Raw genomic sequence first — 25,044 nt, forward strand, 5'->3', positions numbered from 1 at the left:
TCTCCAAAACATCCCTTTTAGGTCTATACGGCAAAAACCACTAAATATTAAATAATTAAAAAAAGAGGGAGAAAACAAAACTGCAGCTGAACTTTTCAGAGACACAAGGAGACACTGTGGATCCCATTACACTTCAAATTTAGTCCAAAGTGGCCATTCAAGAGCACCAAATAGCAACACTGATCATGCTGGTAAATTCATTTGTGAAGAGTATTATACAGTATTAAAATCTTAACTAAACACTTATAAGTTTTAAGAAAAATGTATATACAAAAGTCTCTGTATACAAAATGTATTTTTATGTAAACGTGTATGTACTGTATTTAACACAAATCAACAATTTAAGATAAGAACTTGACCAATTGTCAGAGGATTGCTAGGCAAAGGCTGTTAATCTAATTAATTTATATACTGTGATGTAAGGTAGAAAGCCCAGTGTAAAAAAGTAAAAAACAAAAAATATTTTAAGTCAAGCCTTGAACAGTGGTATTTGAGAGGCAGTGCTCTGATCGCAAAATATTCTGTACAGTAGTTTATGGCATAACATTCAATAGTACATTTGGGATTTACAGTATGGGTGACATAAAACAAGTGGCTCAGGATTTGGAAGATGAATACAAATGCCAATACACTTGGAAGAATAACGATATATTCCCGTAGAAGAATCTCGAGCCTCATTTATACAGCCTGGAAATAATCACAAAAACAATTCAGGAAAATTTGATGAAGACAGAATTATAATGTAATTTAAGCAGAATGAAGGCACAGATTTTCATATGAACATCGATATGGTTCAATAATGTTTTTATTTTTTATTTCTAAACCTTACAGTACTCATGTTACAGAAAGCAGAGCAGCCTTCTTAAAAATAGTAAAGTAGTAATAGACCTAGAATTGACTTAAAAAGCTTATTACTTACCCCTTAATGTTTCCAGTATGCGTTACCACTGTTCCACAGAGCTATACAAGAAAAAACAGAAACCAAACCCATCATTTTCTTTTGCCCACAAATGGAACAGAAATACCATGTCTAACTAAGGTGAGACAAGCTCAGTCGGCACACAGTGTTCTCGAACTTTTACCCATTTAAACAAGAATTTTTCAAACAAGAGGAAATAGATTCATGGTTTTCTCCACCAACCTTTCTGGTTATCTTTGTTTCATGATAGAAAGAAATGCTTGGATTACCTATTCAACACCAGTCTTCTGAGAACTTAATCCAGCCTCCAATTTTGCTCTCACAAAAATGGTGGCTGCATTTGAGGTTATTTGTATCCTCGACATGTACATAAAAACACCTGTGTGAGATATCTATACAAATATAAATATACCTCATATAGATCTCATACTTGTATTTACATATCTTATATTTAGAAAGATATTTGCACCTCTTTCCAGCAAAATAATCCAGCTGATTTCAAAGGACAAAAAAACGCCTATGGGATTCTTTACACCTGCAAAAGTACAGGTGTACAGAGATCTAATCAAAATCCTATCTCTCAAAGTATCTCCCAAAATAATTTGTAGGAAATGAGAAAAAGCAAGGATAGCATAAAAGTGAAGAGTTTGCTGAAATGAAAATGAAACCCAAGACTCTATTGCTATGGGAATCCCAGACTGAGAAATTCAAAGCATGTATCTCATATAAATAGCAGTTTTTCAAATTATCTCAGTTAGCATATCAGAAGACAGCATTGCTTCAAACTGAATCCTTACATTTTATTATGGAAGCCCATTTTGAGTAACTTAAAATTTAGGAAAAGGAAGTCAGGACTGAACTAGTGGGTCTTTGTTTAAAAGATTATTTTATGTTAGCAATTTTTAGCTTATTCTGGAACACTGTATTAGACTATTCATCACTGAAATATCACAGAAAACATGCTATGAACCTCAGGAATATAAGCATTCATATTAAAGATTCAAAGATCAGAAAGGGACTTCTAAGGCCTGAGCAATTATTAGTTTCCTCTTATGTAAAATATCGAAAGTCCTTAAAACTAGAGAGTCCTTAGATATGCCAGTGCAGAGTACTTTTGAATTAAACACCTTGTAGGTTAATTTAGGGAGTGCCCTTAAGTTGCAGAACAGACCATGACAATCATGATCATAAATATCACTAAGAACATCATTATATATAAGTACTTCCTTCAGAAGGAAACGTGGAATCAAGATTTGGTCAGTAAATAATTATTGTAAAATACAGTTCTAATAAATAATAATATACAACTGACACAGCCATAAAATCTGGCAAGACTTCCAAACTTTGAGGTCTCTTGGTATTTATCCATTACTGAAAGAATGGTGATATCTTACTTCTCTGCCAATACTCAACCTATACGTTCAGTCATGAAGTTGCAAGTTAAGGCACAGTGAGCTACAGATTTCAGTCATAAATTAGATCCTTCCTTAAGCAACTCGGATATTTTGGAAACCCAAATACTGAAGTTGTGGGACATCCTGTGTTATCCCTATGGAAACTGAAAGTCTCACAACTAGCTAAAGTTTTACAGCACAAAAGTTGTAGAGACAGAAAAGAAGCCAAATCTTTTAATGTTCCTTTTAACATATGTTCTTTTTAAACATAACTTGAATTTCTTGTTTTGTGATGCTACAATATTTCTACCCATGCAGAAACACCCATTTTCTCCGTTCATGTTTTCTGCATACCCTGGATCACCTGCCTTTTGCACAGGAAAAGCTCTTCTCACCATCTAAAAAATAAAACAACTCAGGAGTAAGAATGCATCCCATCCTATCACTTTCAACTGCTATCAGAGTATTTTAATATGTTTATCAATTTAGGACCACCCACTGTGCTAGATAAATACCTAACTGCCTGGATTTTAAGATCAAATTTAGGCAATTGCTTTGTTAAGTTGCTGGAAATTACTACAATATCTGCTGTCATGTAAGGAATATTGGAGAAATATAAATCATACAGCACTTGCTAGCGTGAGTAATCATGCAAAAAAACATAAATAGAGAATTAAGTGATTCACTTTAAAACGTGCAGAAAATTGGATAAGTGATTAATATAGTAGATTAAGTAAGGACACATGAAGGCATGCAGTTTCAGACTTGGTTTACCTTGTAAAAACAGGATTGTGTATACCATATAAATGCTCTTTATGATAACCATTATTACCATTTTCTGTACTGTAATAAAATAAATACACCAAGAAAGACCATGTTAACTATAAGATGCACTATGTACAGTATGGCTTCTAAGACATGTACATGGATGATGGTATTATATGCAAAGATAAACTGTGTCTGTACAATAGAAGATAACTTTTCCTTTGTAACATTCAGGAGTTATGGCATAATTATTATTTTATATTTTTAATATTTTTATATTCTCCAAAAATTAATTATTTTACTATTCTTGTTGAGTTGGATACTCTAATATAAAGTCTGGTGAAACAGAACATGTTACCTCTTTTGAAGTAACAAGTTACATTAAAAATATAAACCCTCCTACCTGAATAAAATAATTTTAACAAATACCAGCAAAAATGTCTTACGTTTTCATGGGTATAGTTTCAACACTAAAAAACACAGAAAAGGAGGAGTAATTAACTAGACACTAATAAGTGAGTAACTTTAGCTGTACGTGCCTGTTTCTGCTCTCCTGACTTGTGAATGTGTAATGAAAAATGACCAGTGTGAAATTTGAGAAACGCAGCGCACAGGCTAACTGAACAATGAGCAAAACAAAGAGTAGAAAAGAAAACAGTAAAAACAAAACTGATGGGAAAATATGTAAGAACAGTTATCATAAAGTAAAATGCCAAGTCCCTGAGACAGAGGAACTGCAATTGAAAAAGGAAAGACTGATTAGGAATAACTAAGACAGTAAGAAAGCAAATAATTAATTCAAGATTACAAAGCAGGCATAATTCGCCTTAACAGGTTACTTAGCAAAGCTAATAACTTGCACATTTGGAAGATATTTATGTAAGTGCTGTACACAAAGCTCTGAAGACCTCATTCTGAAATAAGTTTCTGAAAGTCAGAGCTGGCAATATCTGCACAGAATCATGGCAAGTCAAGGCAACCAAAGCCCACCTGCCTGAAGCACTTTGCAGGCACCAACCCAAACCTACAGTATTTCACAAGAACATGCAGTTCTAATCTGACAGCACACAAGGTTTGAGGATTATAGTGCCTTCATGTGAGACACTAGGAAAAACATTTCAATCCATTTGCCATTTAGCTTACTCAGCAGTATATACTTACTCATCATATACATCCTCTGTATCCATTCTACGATAGTATTTGGAGAGTTTTACAGCAAAAATTATGGCAGGAATTAAAAATATTGAAGAGCCTCCCAAACCAAACCAGAAGGTATTCTGAAACAAAGCAAAATCCAGGAAAAAAAGATCACAAAGAAAATTTATCAGAAAAGTACTGAATCCTTGCTTGATATTCTAAGCATTGTTACTGGAGGAACACAGTAGAAATTAGTGGCACTGGTCTTGTGCACTATCTGAGGCTCCTTACACTAGTGCGGAACAGGGCAAGTTAGGCATTCTCCACTGTCAATGTGAACTAAAGAAAGAACACCATCGTCTTACAAATGTAACTAAACAGAAATATGTCCACAGTTGCTCAAAGCTACACAGCCACAGTACCCTAAGAAGTTACTTCAACATAGTCAGCCTTGGACTAGAAAGTAATTTTGTGTCTCAGCATTAGTTTACCAGCCACGTTATTTCTTTTTACTTTTTTGATATTTTAAAGTATTTTTAAAGTGTATTTCTTGTGGTTCTTGTCAAAATCTGAGTTTCCAGCACTTTCTCAAGGTACTTTTTAACTTGCTAACTGCAGCCTGTTTGTGTAACTAATTCCATTATCATACAGTTGAACTGAGTTATCACCAGATGTTAAAATGATGATTTTTCAAATTTGATTTGTATTAGCTGGAGGCAGTTTGACTTATAAGTGACTCAGCTAAAGTTCTATCATCAGGAAAATCATGGTCCATCTCCTACCAGATGGTTAGTGGCTACACAAAGGAGAACAGAAGCTCTGTAACATATGAGATAATCAATAAGTACAACATGATTCTGGCAGGTTAGGAAGTTTTCATGGTTAAGCATTATCAAGGTTAAGCATTTCATGGTTAAGCATTATCAAGGTTAGAGTGCTTTGGCTTTGATTGATTACATGCATTTACTGTTGGTATGATTAGGACCTGGCTAAAAGTGCCATAAAGCTAAATAATAGCTAGGAGGTGGTTTAGGTGGTTTCCAGGCATGTAGTTTCTTACTCTATTTTTAATACATGCTGTCCTCTTTCCAAGATCTTTTGGTAAGATGAAAAAGCCAATATTGCCCTTATATACTGCTATCAGTCATGCTCAAAGTCTCCACTGTACAGGAATGAATCAAGATCTGCCTGCTACAAGTCAAGTGATAAAACCTCATTCAGGTTTTCTAGATTCCAGAAAGATACCTGAGAAAGTCTTTCCTTGGTATTTCTCACTCACTTCCTGCCCCTGCCCCATCCCCTTAAGTTAGAAATGGTTCCAGCTGAAACTTCAGATCTTTATGCTTTTCCATTTCAAGGTGGTTCAGAATCAAGCAATCAAACTAAAACCCACCCTTTCCAGAATTTTTACTCCAAACCAGTAGTACTGTATTTACTTTGCAATTCAAGTTGGAAGAAATTTAGTAAGAACAGTTAATTTTAAAGAATTCTTGCTAACGGAAGCCTAAGTTTAATGGAAACCTAAAACAAGTCCAGAACTGGTTTGGCTTTGGACTTGATCCAGATCAGAACATTTTTTCCTTTCATAACTTCGGATGTGATACTTTATTATCATACTTCAGAACAGTCTAGCCAGAATAATTAAATGCAGATTTATGTTCAAAGAATGATGCCCCAATTTTGACTAACAGAAAATATTTCTTACCACAGAATCAGTTATATAGCTGCATAAAAAAATATCTACTGCTGTATCTATCACATTGGCAATAGGCTTGCACGCTGCTACCTCCATGGCAATCTGAAAGACAGAGTAAGAAAAAAATACAGTTTGAAGTATCTAACAGAATAAAGTAAGAATCTCAAAACTTGCTTACAGTTACAGATACTTTTTACTAAATTGTTATCTCTCACCCTATCCAAATTCAAAATAAATTCCAGTGGGATATGCTATCAACGGAACATACACATTTTTAAAACATCAGCTTACTTTCTCAAAGACTGCAGCTGAAGAAAGAAAAATAAAACAAGATGCTAATGACATCGATTTGAACTAAGTAGGGTCAGGCTCAGTGCAGTATTAGCACAAATAGTAGATTTCAGGCTAGCCCTGGAAAAATGATACTACATTAAATTTGCATTTTATTCCAATCAACACAACTCATCATTTCTATTCCACTTCGAACACAACAAAACTATTTATAGAAGACAAGTTTTCCCCTTCATAATAAGTACAAATATCTTCCAAACTGAAACTATAAAACATACTACCAAAGTAGTATTTTAATTATTATTATTTAGCTTTTTTGTGGGTTTTTTTTTTTTTTAAAAGCAACTTCTCTCAATGAAGTAAATGCACCTTACCGACTCCTTGACCCACTCAACGTATTGCTCAAAGTAGCCAACTATGGTACCCATGTACTTTTTTGTCTCCTAGGAACAGACAAAAGTAAGTGAACAAAAGTAAGTGAACCTCTATCTCCATTGCATCATGAATTAATGTACTTTAATCAAATAAAGCTTACCTGGACAATAACTAGAGAAGCGTTGTTATTTATGAGAAGCTGGGCAGCATCAACAGCACTAATGACATTTTTCACCTTAACCTGGAGAGGAAGAGATGTTGTTTAATATAAATCCTTTCAGGCTGTTACAATGGCTCTGCAGCCATTGTCAGGAACCTATTCTCTTGACAAACCAGCATCACTGTCCTGTCAAAACCTGACAAAACATGTAATTCCATACAGAACACGAGCCTGCCTAAGGATTCATGATCATCTGACAAAATTCTCTCACTAGGTATCAGTGGTTATGAACAGTATCTTTTCTCTGGAACCTATGTAACATTTATATACTAGATCAGCTTTCTCTTCCATTCTCTTTCCTTTCCTTCAGTGTAGAAATACTTTCATCAATGTATGTATGTATACTACAGACACACACAGTGCACAGGAAGAACACAGTGGGCCATATACTATCACAACTCTTGATTACTAGAGTATGATTCTATACAGCTAGAATATGCTGCTAATCAGTATCCAAAAAGATTGAGACACTTCAACATATGTACAACCCCATAAAGTCTCTTGAAGAACACTCACAAAGGATAATGTACGTGCAGCCTGAAACTCTAAAGATGTTTCTTAAATATACTTAAGGGTCAATCATCATCCTTTTCTTACCAACACCTTTCATGGCTTCTTACCTCCCCATCCAGGTTCAAATCACAGATTCTAAAAGAAATCTAGCTGGTCTGCTGCTGTGGATGGGTGAAAACCTTAATGGGAAGAACTGAGGCAGGTATGGCCCATCAAGCTGTTGTGACTATGACTCTTAAGTGCTAGCTAGCGTGGCTGGATTCTCACTACCACAGCCAAGGCAGGCTGGTGGCGACAGAAAGCTTTGCTGCCAGAAAAGTAACCATCCTGTTGCTCATTCTCCTGACTCTGGCAGAGCGTGAAGGCAGCTGGTCTCATTGTGGTGCAGGCACTAGCTGCTACTTAGAGGAGAAACATGGGCTGCCCTGGGGAAGCCTCTATACAGATCCAGGTTCCCACAGCGAGGCTGATGCTGCAGAAGCAGGAAGGTAACGAGTACAGTGCTAAAGAAACAGGCCCCAGGGGGAGCTGCACATTGGACAAGAGGTCGTTAAGGATGTGAATCAAAGCTCTCTTCTCAGTTGTATTTTTACATTTTGTTTCTTGGTTGTCCCCCCCAAGTTTTTCATTCAAGGATTCTAGAAAAAACAACTACATTTTTAGGAACACGAATAACACAATATATGGAACTGAACTGAAGTCTATTTCATCATGTGACAATTAAGTTTACAATTCAAACTTCAAATAATATCCCAAACATTCTTTTTTTTTCCTCCTTAAGGAAGGGAAAGCCAAGGTAGGAAAAGCTGTGGAGAAGATACCTAAATCCGTGTTACTACCCCAATGCATTACAATCTCTTCCAATAACAGAACAGCTAGAAATAGAAAAAGCTGTGCTGAAAATATATGCCCTGCATATGTGACAGATGGATTTAAAACACATAAAAATGTTCCTGTTGCCAGAAAGAAAAGCTTACCATAAGTTCAGATGATGTCCTCTTCAGTAACCTAATGCTCTGATTTAAAGTGCTCTATTACAAAGGGGGGGGAAGATTCAAGTCATTACTACAGGTAAGAGCCCACCTGCTTTAACATTATACGCATGCTTTGATCTTCTATAGATTATTTTGTTTCTAATACAACATATCACATTATATATAGTAACAACAGTTGTATTAAAACTAATACATTGTGGTTTTAGTTGTTGAATCAGTATTTCACTGACAGCACTAAGTAGTTATGAATTGTGTACTGGAAGACTTCAGATTTAACTAAAGTTAGTAGCAATAAACTGAGTAAGATTTATCTGAAGGGAAGAGAGAACAATTAAAATCAGAACCAAGTGCTCAGAGAATTCTATATTGTGCCATTTCAGAAGGGAAAAAGCACTTACCCTAGCTTTAACATATTTCTTGACAGTCAGTTTTGTAAAAGGAAAAAGAGATGAGAATAATTAGGAGTTAATTAGGAAAGAACAGCATAGAATCAGAGTGGAACAGAAGACAATGCTTTCCTACAAGAGGGCTTTGATAGGGGCAGAAATACTGTATCAAATGCTAGGATAAACTAAAATTCTTCATGTTATGTAGAGGAAAGAGCAACACCTAGCACGTATGAGATTCACAGCTTGATACTATACAAATCAGTGCCTGGCAAAATCAGGCAGAATAAGCCCTTTCACATCTTTTATATTATAGTATCAATAAAAAAAAGATTTTTCTTTGGCTCTAAATACTACTGTCAGGAGTTTCCCATTCCAATACTGTTAGGTGATTGCTAACTCCAAGAAATAAAGTGTGAAAGTGATAACTGCTTTTATTACTGAAGACAAATGGTAAGCAAAAGAGAAAACGAGCAATTTAGGGTTAGAATTTTGCCAAGTTCTCCCCTGCTTCCTCTTTTATTCATATATAATCACAAATAGATACAGAAAAAAAAGGGGGAAGAAAAAGGTCATGATTTTAGACAGTATTATAAAGTAGTAATATTATAAGTAGGAAAACTATTTGTTAAACACATACTTTAACCAGATTACTCTTCAGTGACACAATGCAAATGCGATCTGTGCTTATATAATAGCAAAAGTCCAGCTTTATAAACTGTATTCAAGAGATTTAGGATTCATATTTTCTACAAGTATGTTTTAATACTGCTTTAATATTTTACCATAGCTTGCTCTAGCGGAACGACTTGCTGGTTATGAATCATTCGAATGTTGTTTGCGTGTCCTTTTAAGGCATTTTCCAGTGCTCCTTTTGGCTGCAAAAAATGCAGTTATGCAGTATTGTTCAGTAGTCTCAAAGCTTTCCAACAAAGCAAAACACAATGAAAGTTGCACATTATACTCATCCACTGCAGAACAGCTAATGCTAACAATGAGATATGGCAAACTGAATTCCTCAACACAAGGAGGAGAAAAATCACCATATTAATAATTCAAACTTCAGCAACCAAAAGAGACATATTATACTGCTTTTCTGGCTATAACATTATCAGCACACATTTAACTTTAGAGAATTTTCACATGGTGGACTAAGTCATTTTAAATACAGAAGAGCAAGCACGTCCCCCTCTCACTCACCACAAGCCAGACTTCATTACAAGAACCCTGCAGCACAGCACCCCGGCTGGGATGAGCATTTCCCAGTCATGGGTACTTGCTTTTGTTTTGGGCACTGGGGACATCATCCTGAGGCACCCTCTGCTTTCTGAGGGGCACAGAAGTCTAAGTATTTTCAGCCAGTAACTTGGAAAGGCATCTGTGAAGGGTATTTTTCATTTTTGCGGCTCCCTCCTTTCAGTCAGAAGATATGAGTTTATGCCCTGATTTTCAAGTCTGAATGCCTGTCTGGAGCTCACACTCATTGCAAAGTACTGTAAAATTTTATTTTACTCTCAGAACAACATTTCTTCACCATTTCCTTTTGGTGGCAAAATCACTTGGCTCCCTGCATACACAATAAATACACACTGCTAACTCCGTTTTGGAAGTGTAATAATGGCAGACCTCAATGCTCAGAGATGTGTTTGCTTCCTGTGAAGTGTTCATGTACGTGGTCAAGTGTGGTCACTGAGCAGCTTCAGGATGCTTCCTCTGCTGTACCGACAAGCTGAATCCACTTACCTAATAACACCTGTGAGTGGTATTGCTCCCTCCTCCACACCCTGACCCCTTGGTTTGATGCAAGTTTTATTCCGTTTGCTCCTTCCAGTGTAAAACCATACGTTCAATTTTGTGTAAGGTGCCAGAAAATCCAAACTATACACCCAAAGTTAATTAATTCCATAAGTTTTTTATTTTATTTTTAATTGATTGCTCTTGTAAACTTTAAGAGCTATCACTAATAACAAAGTGGGATTATAAAATATCCTTGGAAACCAGTATCAATTTTGAAACAATCTAACTTTTGTAATATGTCGTATTGTTGTGGGGTTTTGGGGGGTTTTTTTGTTTGTTTGGTTGGTTTTTTTAGACATCTCATAGATTACACTAAATAGCATCACAAGGAAGAAATAAAAACATACACTGTGACAGTGAACACATTTAATATTGTATTTTTCTTTTATATGAAGAAATTACTCTGCCTGATCTATTCTCAATTCTAATGCTTCCTTTAGATTCTATTACAAAAAATAATGAAAAACCAATCTACCAGCACAATATATTTTCCTTTATGGAGCTATGTAGAATATACCTGTCATGGTATACAACAATACCTTTAAAGAGACATCTCAGAGGCAATTCTATGTAAGATGTAACATGTTTGAAGAACCTCAACTTTCACTTAGAAAATAGCCCCAAAACAACAGCAAAAACTCCCCACCTGTATAACCTTCAAAACAGCACAGTAAAAATTGAAAATGGAAGTGAAGTGTGGCCAAAGCTACCTTATCTGTCTAAGTTAGCAGACAACCCACATGAGGAAACAGGCAATGTGCAGCTCACTCATGGTGCTTGGAGAGGATGCTAACTACAATACAAAAAACCATGAGCAGCCTAACCTTGACATGAGTGCACGTGTGGCAGAAAAAAAAAAAAAATGCAACAGGTGTGATCAAATTATGCAAAAAGCTGGAGTAAACACACCAGGAGCCTCTACCGGTGCCCTCCTCTCCCTGGAGGAGGGATGGATATCTGATAAATTCCAAACAGCATGGTCTTGCTCTGCTGTCTGTGTTCCTTAGTGATCGAAGCGATTGTAGTACATATGCAGCATAACTCTTTCTCCCACATCGCAATGCAGGAATCCGTCTTGGGCCACTGTCCAATCTAGTGTCCAAACTATGACTCTCATTTTGAAAAATAAGTATGAAGTGACCTTGACATGCATACAAACATATCAACTGAATATTCACTATCTGTTAACACAGCTGTGTCATTCTGCAGATTCATTTGCGGGCAATGTTGTAGCTATACCCTCTGACCATTGTCCATGTGTCTGCATTCAAAAAGCCCTTCAGAGCAGACAGGATCTCTTTTGTGAATTCTCCCTCCACAATGGAGCCCCAGTTCTCATTAGAGCCTTTATGAGCTGCCACAGTATTAATTTTATTGCTAATTGCAAAATCTTCTGCTCACTAACTGAAAGAAAATTAATTCAAATCATCTTTTCCATCACGATCTAACCATTTTTTCTTTCAACTGGGACCCTAAAATGTAGACAGCATCACAGGAAATACTTGAACAGAATATTACCCTCATTTCTTAAGCAAACAGTGGAATTTAAGAAATTACACTTCCAAAGCAGAAATTGTACAACAGCTAGCATACGAAAATCAATAATTAGCAATATTTAAAATACAGCTCATGTGCAACATTGTTCTTGAAAGTTTTTCCTTACATGGCAATGCATCATGTATGTAAGTGTCTGAAGTACAAGAATTCTGCCATAGAAGTCTAAATACTTGGCTATGTATTTATACTTATATAGTATATAAACAATACATTTTATGTATTATTGTACTAGTGAATTAAAACTTACCAGCTGGTCTGCTCTTGCTTCTAAGTCATTAGCAAATGACAGAAGATCAACCTTGGTAACACTTTTGTTGATCTGAAACAAGATGTGAACAGTAGGGAAAGAAAAAGAGCATGTTACTATTGCATGTACAGACTGTTCGCACTGAACCACACCACCTACTTTGTCACCCTTTATTTCTTTAAATGTTTATTGACCATAACTTCTGAAGTGCTTTTGCTCCAAGTTTTGTGATTCGTCAAAACATGCCCTTTCACATAAAAGCAGATTTTTCTCTGTCTTGCCCATTGTTAAAGAAACATTTCATTTTATGCTTTGTCCCAGTCTTGTCTCTAGTTTACTACAGTCTCACCTCTGTCAAATATGCTGCAAAGTTTATCCCTTCTATTCCTGAAGAGCTGAAATTCAGAAGATTCTCCTTCCCAATTTCATCCAGCAGAATGATTTTGCTGAGGTTTATCTGAATATGTTCAATTTTAAGTGCTACATCTTCTGTATACTGAGAGGGAAACAAAATAAAGCATAAAAGCAGTTTGCACCCAGTGCATATTCCTCTACAGCCTCCCCCCCCTCAAAAGCATCTTGCTTTTGCTAACTCATCACTTCCATGAAGAAGCACACATTGATTTTTGTTTACATCAGTTTAATTCAATTAACTTTGATAGAATCCACCAGGAAATGTTCTTCCCTTCCCTGCAGTATCCACGCAGTCTAGCCATGCCATGCTCTAACCCACCTTATGCATCTTTCATACCAATCAATTATTTGCCTTCCATTACGTTTTAAGCAGGTTTCTCTGAATAGATGTTAGTCCCTCCTAAGACAAGACTGAGATAAAACAGTGTCATGGTTTAACCTCAGCCAGCAACTGAGCACCACGCAGCCACTCACTCACTCTCCCCCACCTGGTGGGATGGGGGAGAGAATTGGAAGAGTAAAAGTGAGAAAACTCGTAGGTTGAGATAAGAACAGTTTAATAATTGAAAATAATAATAAATAATAAATAATAATAATAATAGAATATACAAAGCAAGTGATGCACAATGCAATTACTCACCACCCACCGACCGATGCCCAGCCAGTCCCTGAGCAGCGGCCCCCCCGGCCAGCTTTCCCCAGTTTATGTACTGAGCATGACGTCCCATGGTATGGAATGTCCCTCTGGCCAGTTTGGGTCAGCTGTCCTGGCTGTGCCCCCTCCCACCTTCTTGTGCACCTCCAGCCTTCTCAGTCGGTAGAGCATGGGAAGCTGAAAAGTCTCTGACTAGTGTAAGCACTACCTAGCAACAACTAAAACATCGGTGTGTTATCAACATTATTCTCATACTAAATCCAAAACACAGCACTGTACCAGCTGCCAGGAAGAAAATTAAGTCTATCCCTGCCGAAACCAGGACAAACAGAATTCTCTTTCCCCTCCAGGAAATGTTATCCTTAAAAATTTGAAGTTCTACCTCTGGCCCTAATCAAGGAAACCAAGAGAATTCAGTATCTCAGCTGTGGCCAGGACAGACACTGGCTGCTGTATTGGCCGCACGACTGGATAAGACTCCTCTAAATATGTTTAATGGCGACTAAGATGACTTGCTTATTGTTACCTGAAGTCTTCTTGCACTGCACCCAAATCTAAAATGTTACCTGTCCTGCACAGGCCGCAGAGCAATAGATGAGGAATCTGGAAACCTGACTTCCTTCCCAGCCTCCACCATTAGTGTGTTGCAGAAACTCAAAGTAATTTTCCCTCTTAGTGAATCTTCCCTGTTCATTTTAATCGTGAATTATTTGGGGCAGGGACTGTATCTATTAAGTGTGGGTACAGTGCCTGGCAGAATGGAACATGGGTCACCTAGGGGTTGCTGTAATGAAGATCAGTATTATAGGCAACACCAAAATTAGCACAGTCATGTAATGACAGTGCAGTCATGTATTATTACAGCTTAACTGAAAAGATTTTATTTTATCCCAACCCCTTCCCACCGAAATCAGAACCGTTCTTAGGAGCACAGTATATCATACCCTGGATCAACAGTAAGTTTGCAGACGACACCAAGTTGGGCAGCAGTGTTGATCTGCTTGAGGGTAGGAAGGCTCCACAGAGGGATCTGGACAGGCTGGATCGATGGGCCGAGGCCAACCATATGAGGTTCAACAAGGCTAAGTGCCAGGTCCTGCACTTGGGTCACAACAACCCCATGCAGCGCTACAGGCTGGGGGAAGAGTGGCTGGAAAGCTGCCTGTCGGAAAAGGACCTGGGGGTGTTGGTCGACAGCCGGCTGAACACGAGCCAACAGTGTGCCCAAGTGGCCAAGAAGGCCAATAGCACCCTGGCTTGTATCAGAAATAGTGTGGCCAGCAGGAGGAGGGAAGTGATCGTGCCCCTGTACTCGGCCCTGGTGAGGCCGCACCTTGAATACTGTGTTCAGTTTTGGGCCCCTCACTACAAGAAGGACATTGAGGTGCTGGAGCGTGTCCAGAGAAGGGCAACGAAGCTGGTGAAGGGTCTGGAGAACAAGTCTTATGAGGAGCGGCTGAAGGAACTGGGGTTGTTTAGCCTGGAGAAAAGGAGGCTGAGGGGAGACCTCATCGCTCTCTACAACTACCTGAAAGGAGGTTGTAGCGAGGTGGGTGTCAGTCTCTTCTCCCAAGTGACAAGTGATAGGACGAGAGGAAATGGCCTCAAGTTGCGCCACGGGAGGTTTAGATTGGATATTGGGAAAAATTTCTTCACTGAAAGGGTTGTCAAGCACTGGAACAGGCTGCCCAAGGAAGTGGTTGAGTCACCATCCCTGGAGGTATTTGGAAGACGTGTAGATGTGGTGCTTAGGGACATGGTTTAGTGGTGGACTTGGCAGTGCTAGGTTAATGGTTGGACTTTAAGATCTTAAAGGTCTTTTCCAATCTAAACAATTCTATGATTCTATAACATAAATCTGACTGGAATCAGAAGAGAACACACCAAGAAAGGCATTTAGATAAAGAACAAGACACTCATTAAACACTGTAAGCAGCTTTTGGAAGATGCTAGACTTGAACCTTCTATGCAAGTTATGAAATTAAAAATAACATTATTATCAGCACCCATAAAAAAACCCCAAAAACTACCATATCAGAAAGCCTTCCACGGCCCACTGAGACTGGTAAAGAACATCTTACTCATAAATAGATTTCTTTCTTTCAAATTAGCTTGGACAGTTCTTGCCTCCTTGCAGGATGTATTGTGTATAAAAACCAAAATCCCATAAAATCCAGATATGCTATACTGTGTTTAAGAGCAAACACCTCTCCAAGCCTTCAAAAATAATCATAAAGTCACTCATACTTTCTTTACTTACCATACTAATATTTAGAAATTCAGTGATATTGAACAGATGTTCTAGGTGAAGGGAAGTATAAATTCCTTTGTTTTCCTTGCAATCACTATAAAAATAAAAGTACATACATCAGCCTAAAAACTACCTTGAAGACCAAGTGTTAAGAGAATGTTTAACAATGTTTTCATATTCCAAGAAAATCAGCCCTTTTAAAAAAACCCCACAACTTCTGGCTATATTTTTTGAAGCTCAGCCTATAAGAAAGCAAGTAATTAACTGCTGGTTTCAAAGATGCAAAATATTTTTTCAAAGAGCTCAAATAGTATTGTTACACAATATTACTCTAAAACTATCTCTAATAACTCATATATAGGAGAAAATTGCTTTTGCTAGTGATTCCCTAGAAAATCAGAATGTCTTCTGGAACATGTGCGACTTCTGCATGTGCTTGAAATATGAAGCATGGAAGATACCATAAAAACAATATATATAAATTGAATTAAATCTTGACCATAACTTTAATACCTGTATACTTTTTCAAAAGTCAAGTTAATATTTGGATTTTTAAACAGGATGCCAGAAAGATAGTTTTTCCAGTGTTGATTTAGTAAGTAGGGAGTATCCAAAACCTAGAAGACAAAATACAGTAATGTTACTATAATTCCAAGTCTTCAGTTCATGAATTTATTCATATGTGATCTTTTGACACATACCCACGTTTAAGCTTATCACCCACTAATGGAAATACAAGCAAAACAGCGAATTCAGCCTCTCTGGTGCAGGAAGTGAATTTTAAAGCTCCACATCACCAAGAAACGCTGAATCACAGAAAAAATTATCTCCAAAGGAAGACTGGCATACAGTATTTACACTGCAAAGCAAATTAAACCAAGAAAGGATGAATGCGTCTATTCGGTGTCTAAGAGGAAAGTAAAACCAGATTGAAACTGACTTGAAGTGTCCCGTAAAAAAATAATATGCCATACATAACTGACAAGACCACTGGGACTCATGGGGATTCTATTCATTGTTTAATAACTTGAATAACTTCACCTTGAATAAAGTTTTCTCTTCAAAGGGCTCACAGACCAGTTTTTCTACATTTCCACCTGCGACGAAAGTGAGCACCACTACAATCATCAGCACCCAGGAGAAAAGAAAACTGAATCCAACACCGCTGAAAAAAGAAGTTGAGTAAGTTTTTGCTTTTTAAGAACAAAGTATATATACACTTTGGGCAACAGGGAAGCCAACAGTTAGCAGCTATAACAGTGATATAAAAACTGGTAGATGGTTGAAATACGTCTGTTTTCGAAATATGTTCTTGCCCTCTGTAACATCTTACACATTTCAGCCCTGTAAAGCGTTCAGCTAAAGTGCATCTAAAATGCTCACATTTGCATTGGGCATGCAAACTCTTTTAAGAGTTAAGTTTAGAGCCACAAAAGCATACAATTTTCTTTTTTAAATTCAACTCTAACCTTGTGCTCTAGAAAGAGTTTTAGACAGATTTCAGATGCAACCTTCTCTTGCACCCAACAGAAATGACATTAAGCCACTACTGGGAACTTCCAAGAGCAACCCCAAACCTCCTAAAGTGCTCTGAGAAAGTCAAGTGTTTCTTGTCTCCTCACATGGCTTTTTCTTTTGAGCAAGTGCTCAAGTGTACTAAAAAGCTATGAATTCCCATTGTATTTTCAATTATCTGTTGCCAGTTTTTGCAGTTTCCAAATGAGCTTACACAGAAATTAATTAGCTACAGCACTCGCCTTAAAACAGTAGATTCAGAGGCTTTATCCTTCAGCTATGATCCGCAATGAACAAGCAACCCAAAATCCCCAAGTCCCTCAGTGGAAGCACGTGAGATTAATATTTATTTTTGTTCTGTTTTTCTTCAGCACATATACACAGGTAACAAAACAAATTATTTTTATACATATGTTCTTCAAAATCAGTAAAAACAACTTTCTACAGGTACCTTTATTTTATTTTTCACCAGTAAGTGAAACTTACGCCATAAGAAAGTTTCCTCCAGTGTTGGAGATGCAGCCTCTGGTTGTTGGAGAAGCATGTTTATCATAACCACAGGTGCCACATAGCAGTCCAAGATAGTAAAAGACCAGAATCAGGACCACCATACAGCACAGAATGAGACAACCCAGCCACCTAAGGAACAAAAGCCAAAGTGCTTGGTTATTAGCATGCAAAGAACACACTGGAGACCTGCAGAATACATCAGGCAATACTATATTCCCAACTGGCCCACTCTTGATTCTATTTGAGTAACAAATGTTAGCAATGAAAAGATGCTTTTCCTACACTAGCATATATTTTAGGCCAGAACATAATCGGTGTTGGATTACAGACAGCTGCTACTGAAGGGTTGGGGAACAAACATCACAGGAACAAGGTGTTCCCAACTCCAGTTACTGCAGGTGGACTGTACCAAAGTGTCAAAGTGCTCCAAGTGGAGCAAACAATGACTCAGAGGAGACAGATGCTCAAACAGTAATTTATTCAAGAAGCAAGGGAGAAATTTATGAATGTGCACTGGCCATCGGTCATGAAGACAGAAAATAAATTTGGACAACTACAGGCCTATTGGTTTCATTTGTACCTCAAGTACTGCTACGTTAGGTTTGACAAGAACGGGTATTTAAGTGCCAAGTAGATGAGATCTATTTCTCCACTTTTTTGAAACTAAATACAAGATTAACTGAGGCATACTGTAGCAGAATGAAGCAATATATTTATTTGGTTAAATGCAATCTGAGCTTCCAAGAAAATATTGATAAATTTGTCAAACTCAGGCTCACCACCAAACCTGCCAGGTAAGGAACGGGCTAAAGGTAAGGTTATAAGTAACGTTCTTAAAGTTCAGTCTTCTGCTCACCTTCATTTAACATTGCATTAAAGCCATTAGCACACTTATTCTGTAGCAGTGAAACTGGTTATGACACAAGGATAGAAGCAATTATCAATATAGGATCAAATGAAGAGTCAAAACATAGGGAGAACGTGATGAGCTTGAGGACTGAAATGACTAAAACTGGACAAAGTTAAATGGTATGAAATGAAAAGCTTTATGCTTCAAAATATGAGATTATTACTCAATTATAGGAGTCACACAAGTCTTAAATAGGAAGAATATGTTTTTCTCAAGGTACAATCAACCCATGCATTCACAAGGACAAGTACTACACCAGTAGGAACAAGCAGGGGTACGCAAAGATTTACAAGGTGTGAAGCAGAATCCCTGCTACTCCTCCTTTGAGGTAGAAAGGGTGCAATAAAAAGGGATTGGCTTCAAGGCCTCTCCAGTCCTATGCTCTGGCAACTTACCTGCAACTCAATAAAAACAAGCCTTAAATAAGAAGTTGCCCTGGCCTTGTGAAACAATCCATTCCTTTATGCATTACATCCTCAACATCTACCTACATCTATCCTTCCTGAAAAAGGACTGAAGGCTTACAGAGTAGAAACTACCTCTCGCTCTGTAGTGGAACAGCACCCAGATGTTGATTAGCCACAGCTTTGGCTTTTACTAAAATGCCAGTAACAAACAATTGCCTTACAGTATCTTTTTTTCCACTGTGTTCATCATTAATATTTTAATTGCCTTTACAAAACATTAAAATATTACAAAGTATTAACAACAGGTAGCACTTCACTCCTGCCTTATTTCCTGTACATACCTGTAGAAATCGTACTGCTCCACTACCGGAAAATAATCTTGAACGTATGCTTCACTCTGTGTAAGATATATCGTCAAATCTGCTAAAATCTTCTGAACAGGGAGCGTTTTTGCGAAGGTAGTGATATTTGAACCAATGGATTCCAGCACGTTTTTGATATCTGAAAGAATAAACATATTGCACTGTTACAGATTCATAGAAGAAATTTACATTCCACATATGCATTATAAAATGCTATTAAGCCATTTGCACATGTAACAAGCAAGCCATGAAGACAAGCGTGAGGAAGAGACAAGCAGGCAACAAAAACATTGAGCTTCAAAGTAACACAATGGCATTTTGAAACACACACTTTATTTTTAGCATTCGGTTTAATGATGAAAGATGTACATGTCGAGCCAGAGTTCTCTCTTTCCTTTCGTTGTAATGAATGTGTCACTTTCTATCTAGACAGCTAAAATCTTGCTTTTCATGCAATATTGCAAATGGTAACACTGAACAAGACAACTAGCCACTAAGTTTACGAAGGAGAAGATCAAAATCTATTTAAAACTCCATCCCTTGGGAATACAACACTGTGAAAGAAATTAGACTGCCTATATTGAGAATCTATACTAGTTATTCTCAATCTTATTAAAAAAGATTACTTAAATAAATTCATTCCAATTAGTTAGCAACACTCTTGAGATAATGATCAATTAAGCCATTTTTTCCCTTCAAATTATGAAAAAACATGCTATCCTATACTTACAGTTTAGGTACACACTATTTAGATACACAAAGACATGATTAATTCACTTATTATACATATTGTCCATTTGTAAAATGCAGTTTCTGTTTACTCTTCCCCTTCTTTCAACTTGGAACATACTTGAAACAGCAGGATGTGTAACTATAGGTTGCTATTTGGTAGTAGGCAATACCTTCCTCTTTCTCAAACAAGAACTGGACAAGTTTTTGGCGATTTGTTTTGATGTTTACTCTTCTAAATTCAACCAGGTCCCAAAACACTCTTAAAAAAGTTTAAAATAAATGCAATTTTTTTCTAGTAAAACTATTTTTTAATTTGATTTGTAACTCAAACTCAGTTTTTATAAAAACAAAACCCCAGCAATTTATAAATAGATAAATTAAGATGGCCTGCCTGTGTTTACGCATATTAGCAGATACTGAAAGTTAGTAAATATGCACTAGTTTTCTTAATGAAAAGCATAACATCAGTTTTAGAAAACTGGCTCATTTTAGGCAAGTTCACACAGTATACTATGCTTGTATACATACTGTGTTTCATTTTGCCCGGGGGGTGGGGGGGAGTGGGGGGGGGTCAGGGGGAGAAAGAAAAACTTACAAGGAACAGCTGTTTATATATGCAGAACAGGTCCACAACGCAAGAACAAAAATTAAAACAGATTAGTATACATACACTATACTACATTTTATTCAAATGTCAAGTGTCCAGGTACTGTCAAAGAGTAACAGTTTAAAGCGCAAGTAACAAAACAATTAAGACAGACATTTAAATTATCTTTAAATCATATTTTTACCTCCCCTTTGCCATCCACTACATTTTAATACAGCAGGAGGCATGTTTAGGTTTTTTTTAACATCACACTCCTAAATGTGTCATAGACACGTCGGTCAAGGAAAATTAGCTTTTCAACCAAATAAAGATAAAGCATCAGTGTGCAGTTGGGATCCCAAGATTTCTCATTACTTGAGCAGTAAAAAGCCTAACAAATAAAACTCCTCCATAAAATACCGTACAGTCTATTTTTAGATTTAATTTTGGGTCCTCATTAAGACACAGTTGCTTTCTATGTTTTTTTTGTGGCACCAAATGTAAAAAAAAAAAAAAAGTTAAGTTTTACATTTCCATTTTTAATGATCTTTAGCCCAGAAAATATATTATCAATAAAAGAAAACAAAAACATGAGTAGGTGATGTAAAAACATCAACATTAAACAATCAAAGTGAAAAGATAGTTTGTCTTCACCTGATAAAATGTTCCTGGTTTGATTCACCACTAAATCTGGAGTATCATTAAATGCTGCATAACCCTAAGAATAAAAGTTGGAAAAATTATAGTAAGTTTCTCATTGCCAAATTACTTGCAATTTTTTTTCCTTTTATACAAGGAGTAAAAGTATACACATGCTAAAATGTACGTGGTAATACTACGAAAAATACATTTTTATCACTGCACATCAGAAAAGGTCAAAGCAAAATAGGAACTCAAATATATTTCAGATTCATTTTGCTCTCCAGGATATTCCTTGGGGAAAAAAAAAAAAAAATCTACATTTAAATACACACGCATCAGTCACAATCATCTCAAACTTTATAGTACTGTTGCTTGTCAGATCTATCTCATACAAAACTGAGAATGCACATATGAAGACTCACTAAGTGAAAGGAGTTACTGCGTACCAGTCAAACACCTCCTCTTTGCAATTCTATGCCTTCTTAACATGAAACGCATGTTATAAACAATGAAATCCAACTACCTCTAAAGACATTGCAATGCTTTCTTCAGTGAGAAGGGGAAAGAAAGGATCTAAACCGTGGGGACCAAGCTCAGTAGCTCATCTAGACAGAAAGGAGAAGCCACTGCACTGGATGCTTGAAGTCTTATTTCCTGCAGGCCTGATCACTTCAGAAGCAGGCAGGGGTCTGAGCCCCCTATACACAGCCTCTGGTTTCAGAAAATGCCTTCTATTCCTAGCAAACATTTTCAGACTGCCAGATTTTTAAACTGCCCAAACTAAGCCATTTTTTCTAGGTGAAAATCATGGTGTTTTGTAGACAGTCATGCAAAAATACTAATAGTAATTACATTAGGTTCATTGCACCAGATTTAATATCAAATATGCATATAAAGAATTTGAAAGACATTTCAAAATAGCTTGAATACAATACAACTAACTAGGAGAGCATGGATTTTTTTTTTTTTTTTTTAGTTTGAACCAAAAAATATAGAGCATGCTAGTAGATCCATGTTTCTGCCTTTTTATTTTTTAAGGATTGTTCTTTCAAGCAGACAATTAGCAATACATTTTTGATCTGTAGTATCCTGGGGGTATAAAGCATTACATTCATACTTTCAAATATTAAACCTTGGCCAAACAATAGAATAATAAGGAGAGATATCCACCATGAGGCAGGATGAGGCGGGAACAAGAGAATTCTGCTTGAGGAAGCCAAGGGAAAACAAGTGATACGTAAGCATCCCAGTTTATTAATTAACAGTTTACAAGCCTGTCAAGAAACGTACCTTTTGAACGAGACTAGAAAGGTCTATTTTAAGGACATCGTTGACCTTGGCAAGCTGTGAGCTCACGCCTGGCAACTAGGAAGCAAAAAGCATTCTTGAGTCACATCAAAGTAGTAGTCTTGCTAATTTACTAAATATTTCAAAGATAGGAGGGAGGGTAAAGAAACTAGAAAGACAATTTGTAGTAGAATCTTTCTAGAACACTCCTGAAACCCTTGCTGTACAAAAGTTAAGTTTAACCTCAGTATTTTTGGGAGGGCAGATTATTTCACTGCCCAGAGCAGCACTTTAATGTAGCTGCTTGACACACACTTTATCCTCTTCTACACAGAAGATGAAAGCAGTGACTGGAATTACCCAGAAACACAGAGTAAAAGAAGGTCACTTATCTCACAAGTGACAGCACACACCGAGCCATTAAGTTGTAGAGATACTACTGGGCTTATTCAAGGCAGTCACACTGTGAGAGTCTGAAAAATATTCTCTTACCCCACTAAAATTGGCATTGATGTTCAGTTGATTTAATGAATTCCTGATGATATTGCAAGTTGAGGCAGCCTGAGCCGCAGAGCATGCAGAATCATTGAGGGTGTTGCTTAGGTGCATTTTAACGTCCGTCAAGTTTGCATGAAGCCTCTCTGTTCCCTCCTGCAAAACCTCTACAGAGACGCTCACATTTTCCAGTGCTTCCTTCGTGTCTCTGATGGCTGCAAGGATGTAGAGTTTTTTAAAAAAAACTTTAGTTAGAAACCAGTCCATAGATACAGATATGAAGAGAAAGTGCACATGCGTAAATGCTATGATATTCTTAACAATACTGATTTAAATAACCCTGCTTCCATCCCAGAAAAACCCTCTAGCACAGAATACATATTTATTGCACATAAAAATACATCACTTATGTTTTCCTACAAATGAATGAATGTGCTCAGGCTACTTTTACTGAGATTCTATCCACTTCCCAGCTTACTCTCTCCTACCTTTTCCCTACCTCTCCTTATCCAGTCTTTTCAGTAAAGAACTTTAACACTTGGTCATTAGAAATTAAAAGAAAGTCCATATCCACAAAACAGTATTTTCAGTATTTTGGTTATAATCTAACTCACGAATTATGTAGCTGCAAGATGAAAGGGAAAGAGATCACGTTGCATCAGCAAGCATTAATGAGTGTTCAACACTGTCTGGCTTTAGATTTCATCCCAATCACACCAAACCAAAAACACAACCACTGAACAGGTCTTTAGTAGACAAAAACACACACAAACACAACTAAAAATACACAAGTTACAAAAATAAAGTGCACTTCACACAACACAAGGTTTTATTGTATCTTTTACCTTTGATAGCCCTTTCCACTTTGACTTCAAGACAAATAAGAGAAATAAAGCAAAAAAGGAGAATGATGACGAGTGAATGAGAAAGAATTCATGGGTAAAAAAATACCAAAGTGACTCAAGTTCACGGATGCCTTTCCCTTTGCTCTATAAGCTGTATCTGATTCCTGAAAAAAACCCTTAAATAGAAAAAATAATAAAAGAGTATTTTCTTTAAAGGGAGACAGAACTAAGCACGAGCAATGCTAAACTCAAAGATACAATGAAGAAATGATGTTTAGCACTCTCGTAATAGGCTTAGCAGTGTATAGGACTGGACCATTGTATGTTCATTCCCTGACCTGTCGAAGACTAATGCTAAGACCTATGGACAGCTCTTAAAGCACAGTCTTCCTAGTCTCCCTTATATTCAATGGAAAGGGACAACCACCTGGAGTAGGGAATTCGGATTTCATCTCTCTTCAATGACTGCTGAAACTAGGTATCAACAATGGCACATAAATCTTGATTTAGTTTTTAAATATATTTATAAACCTTAAAATACCTGAAATCCTCAGTATAAAAGAAACAGCAAAGCCTGTAGAAAAATGGTAAGTTGAATCATGGTACTGCATAAAGCCATCCCATGCTGTGCACTAGAAAGATGATGCCTGTCTTACCATGGCAACAGAACATTAATACAATATGTACATCTTTACCTCCTGCCATTGTCAGAGCTGCATCAAGCGCGGGACGCACTTCTTTTCCCAGCTGTTCTTGAACTCTACTTCCAAGCAAAGGTCCAACATCTGTAGTATGGAGAGATAAAAAACCCATTACATACTAGTTCAATTTAAACTACCTCTTATCATAGGTGCTGTCAGACTCTTACTTAACAAAGTATACATATATGATTAAAATTTCTGTAAGGCCTGACAGTCAGCACTTAGTGACTGAAGATACAGGCAGGAACACAGTTCTCCTTTAGGTAGCTATAGGCCTATAAATGAAAGTAGTAAATCAAAATATGGCAGAGAATATTCACTAGCACTTGACCATATAGGTGAAGACACATAACATTTCAACAAATTCCAAAATATGTATTTCATTGCATTTACTACGTGTTTGGAAAGAGATTTTTTTCCCACAATCTGTCTTAAAGAGG

General features: G+C 37.0%; 1 protein-coding gene across 10 annotated transcripts in view; it reads right to left on the reverse strand.

Moving 5' to 3' along the window:
* The window catches only part of PROM1 (prominin 1), a 72,177-nt gene continuing 47,133 nt past the window's right edge, over nt 1-25,044 (reverse strand). For 3 of the 10 annotated variants that reach the window (XM_076335972.1, XM_076335969.1, XM_076335970.1), the window contains 21 exons: nt 24,599-24,688; nt 23,056-23,273; nt 22,567-22,641; nt 21,289-21,352; nt 19,296-19,455; nt 17,614-17,766; nt 16,654-16,777; nt 16,126-16,229; nt 15,622-15,706; nt 12,642-12,788; nt 12,293-12,364; nt 9,477-9,569; nt 8,704-8,721; nt 8,288-8,341; nt 6,738-6,818; nt 6,577-6,645; nt 5,921-6,013; nt 4,240-4,355; nt 3,088-3,156; nt 920-960; nt 1-687 (listed from right to left, as the gene is read on the reverse strand). In XM_076335972.1, the coding sequence (XP_076192087.1) occupies nt 942-960; nt 3,088-3,156; nt 4,240-4,355; nt 5,921-6,013; nt 6,577-6,645; nt 6,738-6,818; nt 8,288-8,341; nt 8,704-8,721; nt 9,477-9,569; nt 12,293-12,364; nt 12,642-12,788; nt 15,622-15,706; nt 16,126-16,229; nt 16,654-16,777; nt 17,614-17,766; nt 19,296-19,455; nt 21,289-21,352; nt 22,567-22,641; nt 23,056-23,273; nt 24,599-24,688 (1,904 nt within the window). In that variant the 3' untranslated portion in view covers nt 1-687; nt 920-941. The remainder of the gene's footprint in view (nt 688-919; nt 961-3,087; nt 3,157-4,239; nt 4,356-5,920; nt 6,014-6,576; nt 6,646-6,737; nt 6,819-8,287; nt 8,342-8,703; nt 8,722-9,476; nt 9,570-12,292; nt 12,365-12,641; nt 12,789-15,621; nt 15,707-16,125; nt 16,230-16,653; nt 16,778-17,613; nt 17,767-19,295; nt 19,456-21,288; nt 21,353-22,566; nt 22,642-23,055; nt 23,274-24,598; nt 24,689-25,044) is intronic. The other 7 variants (XM_076335973.1, XM_076335971.1, XM_076335977.1 and 4 more) reach the window with 5 other exon arrangements.

The sequence above is a fragment of the Aptenodytes patagonicus genome, chromosome 4 (assembly GCF_965638725.1).
Source record: "Aptenodytes patagonicus chromosome 4, bAptPat1.pri.cur, whole genome shotgun sequence".
NCBI lineage: Eukaryota > Metazoa > Chordata > Aves > Sphenisciformes > Spheniscidae > Aptenodytes > Aptenodytes patagonicus.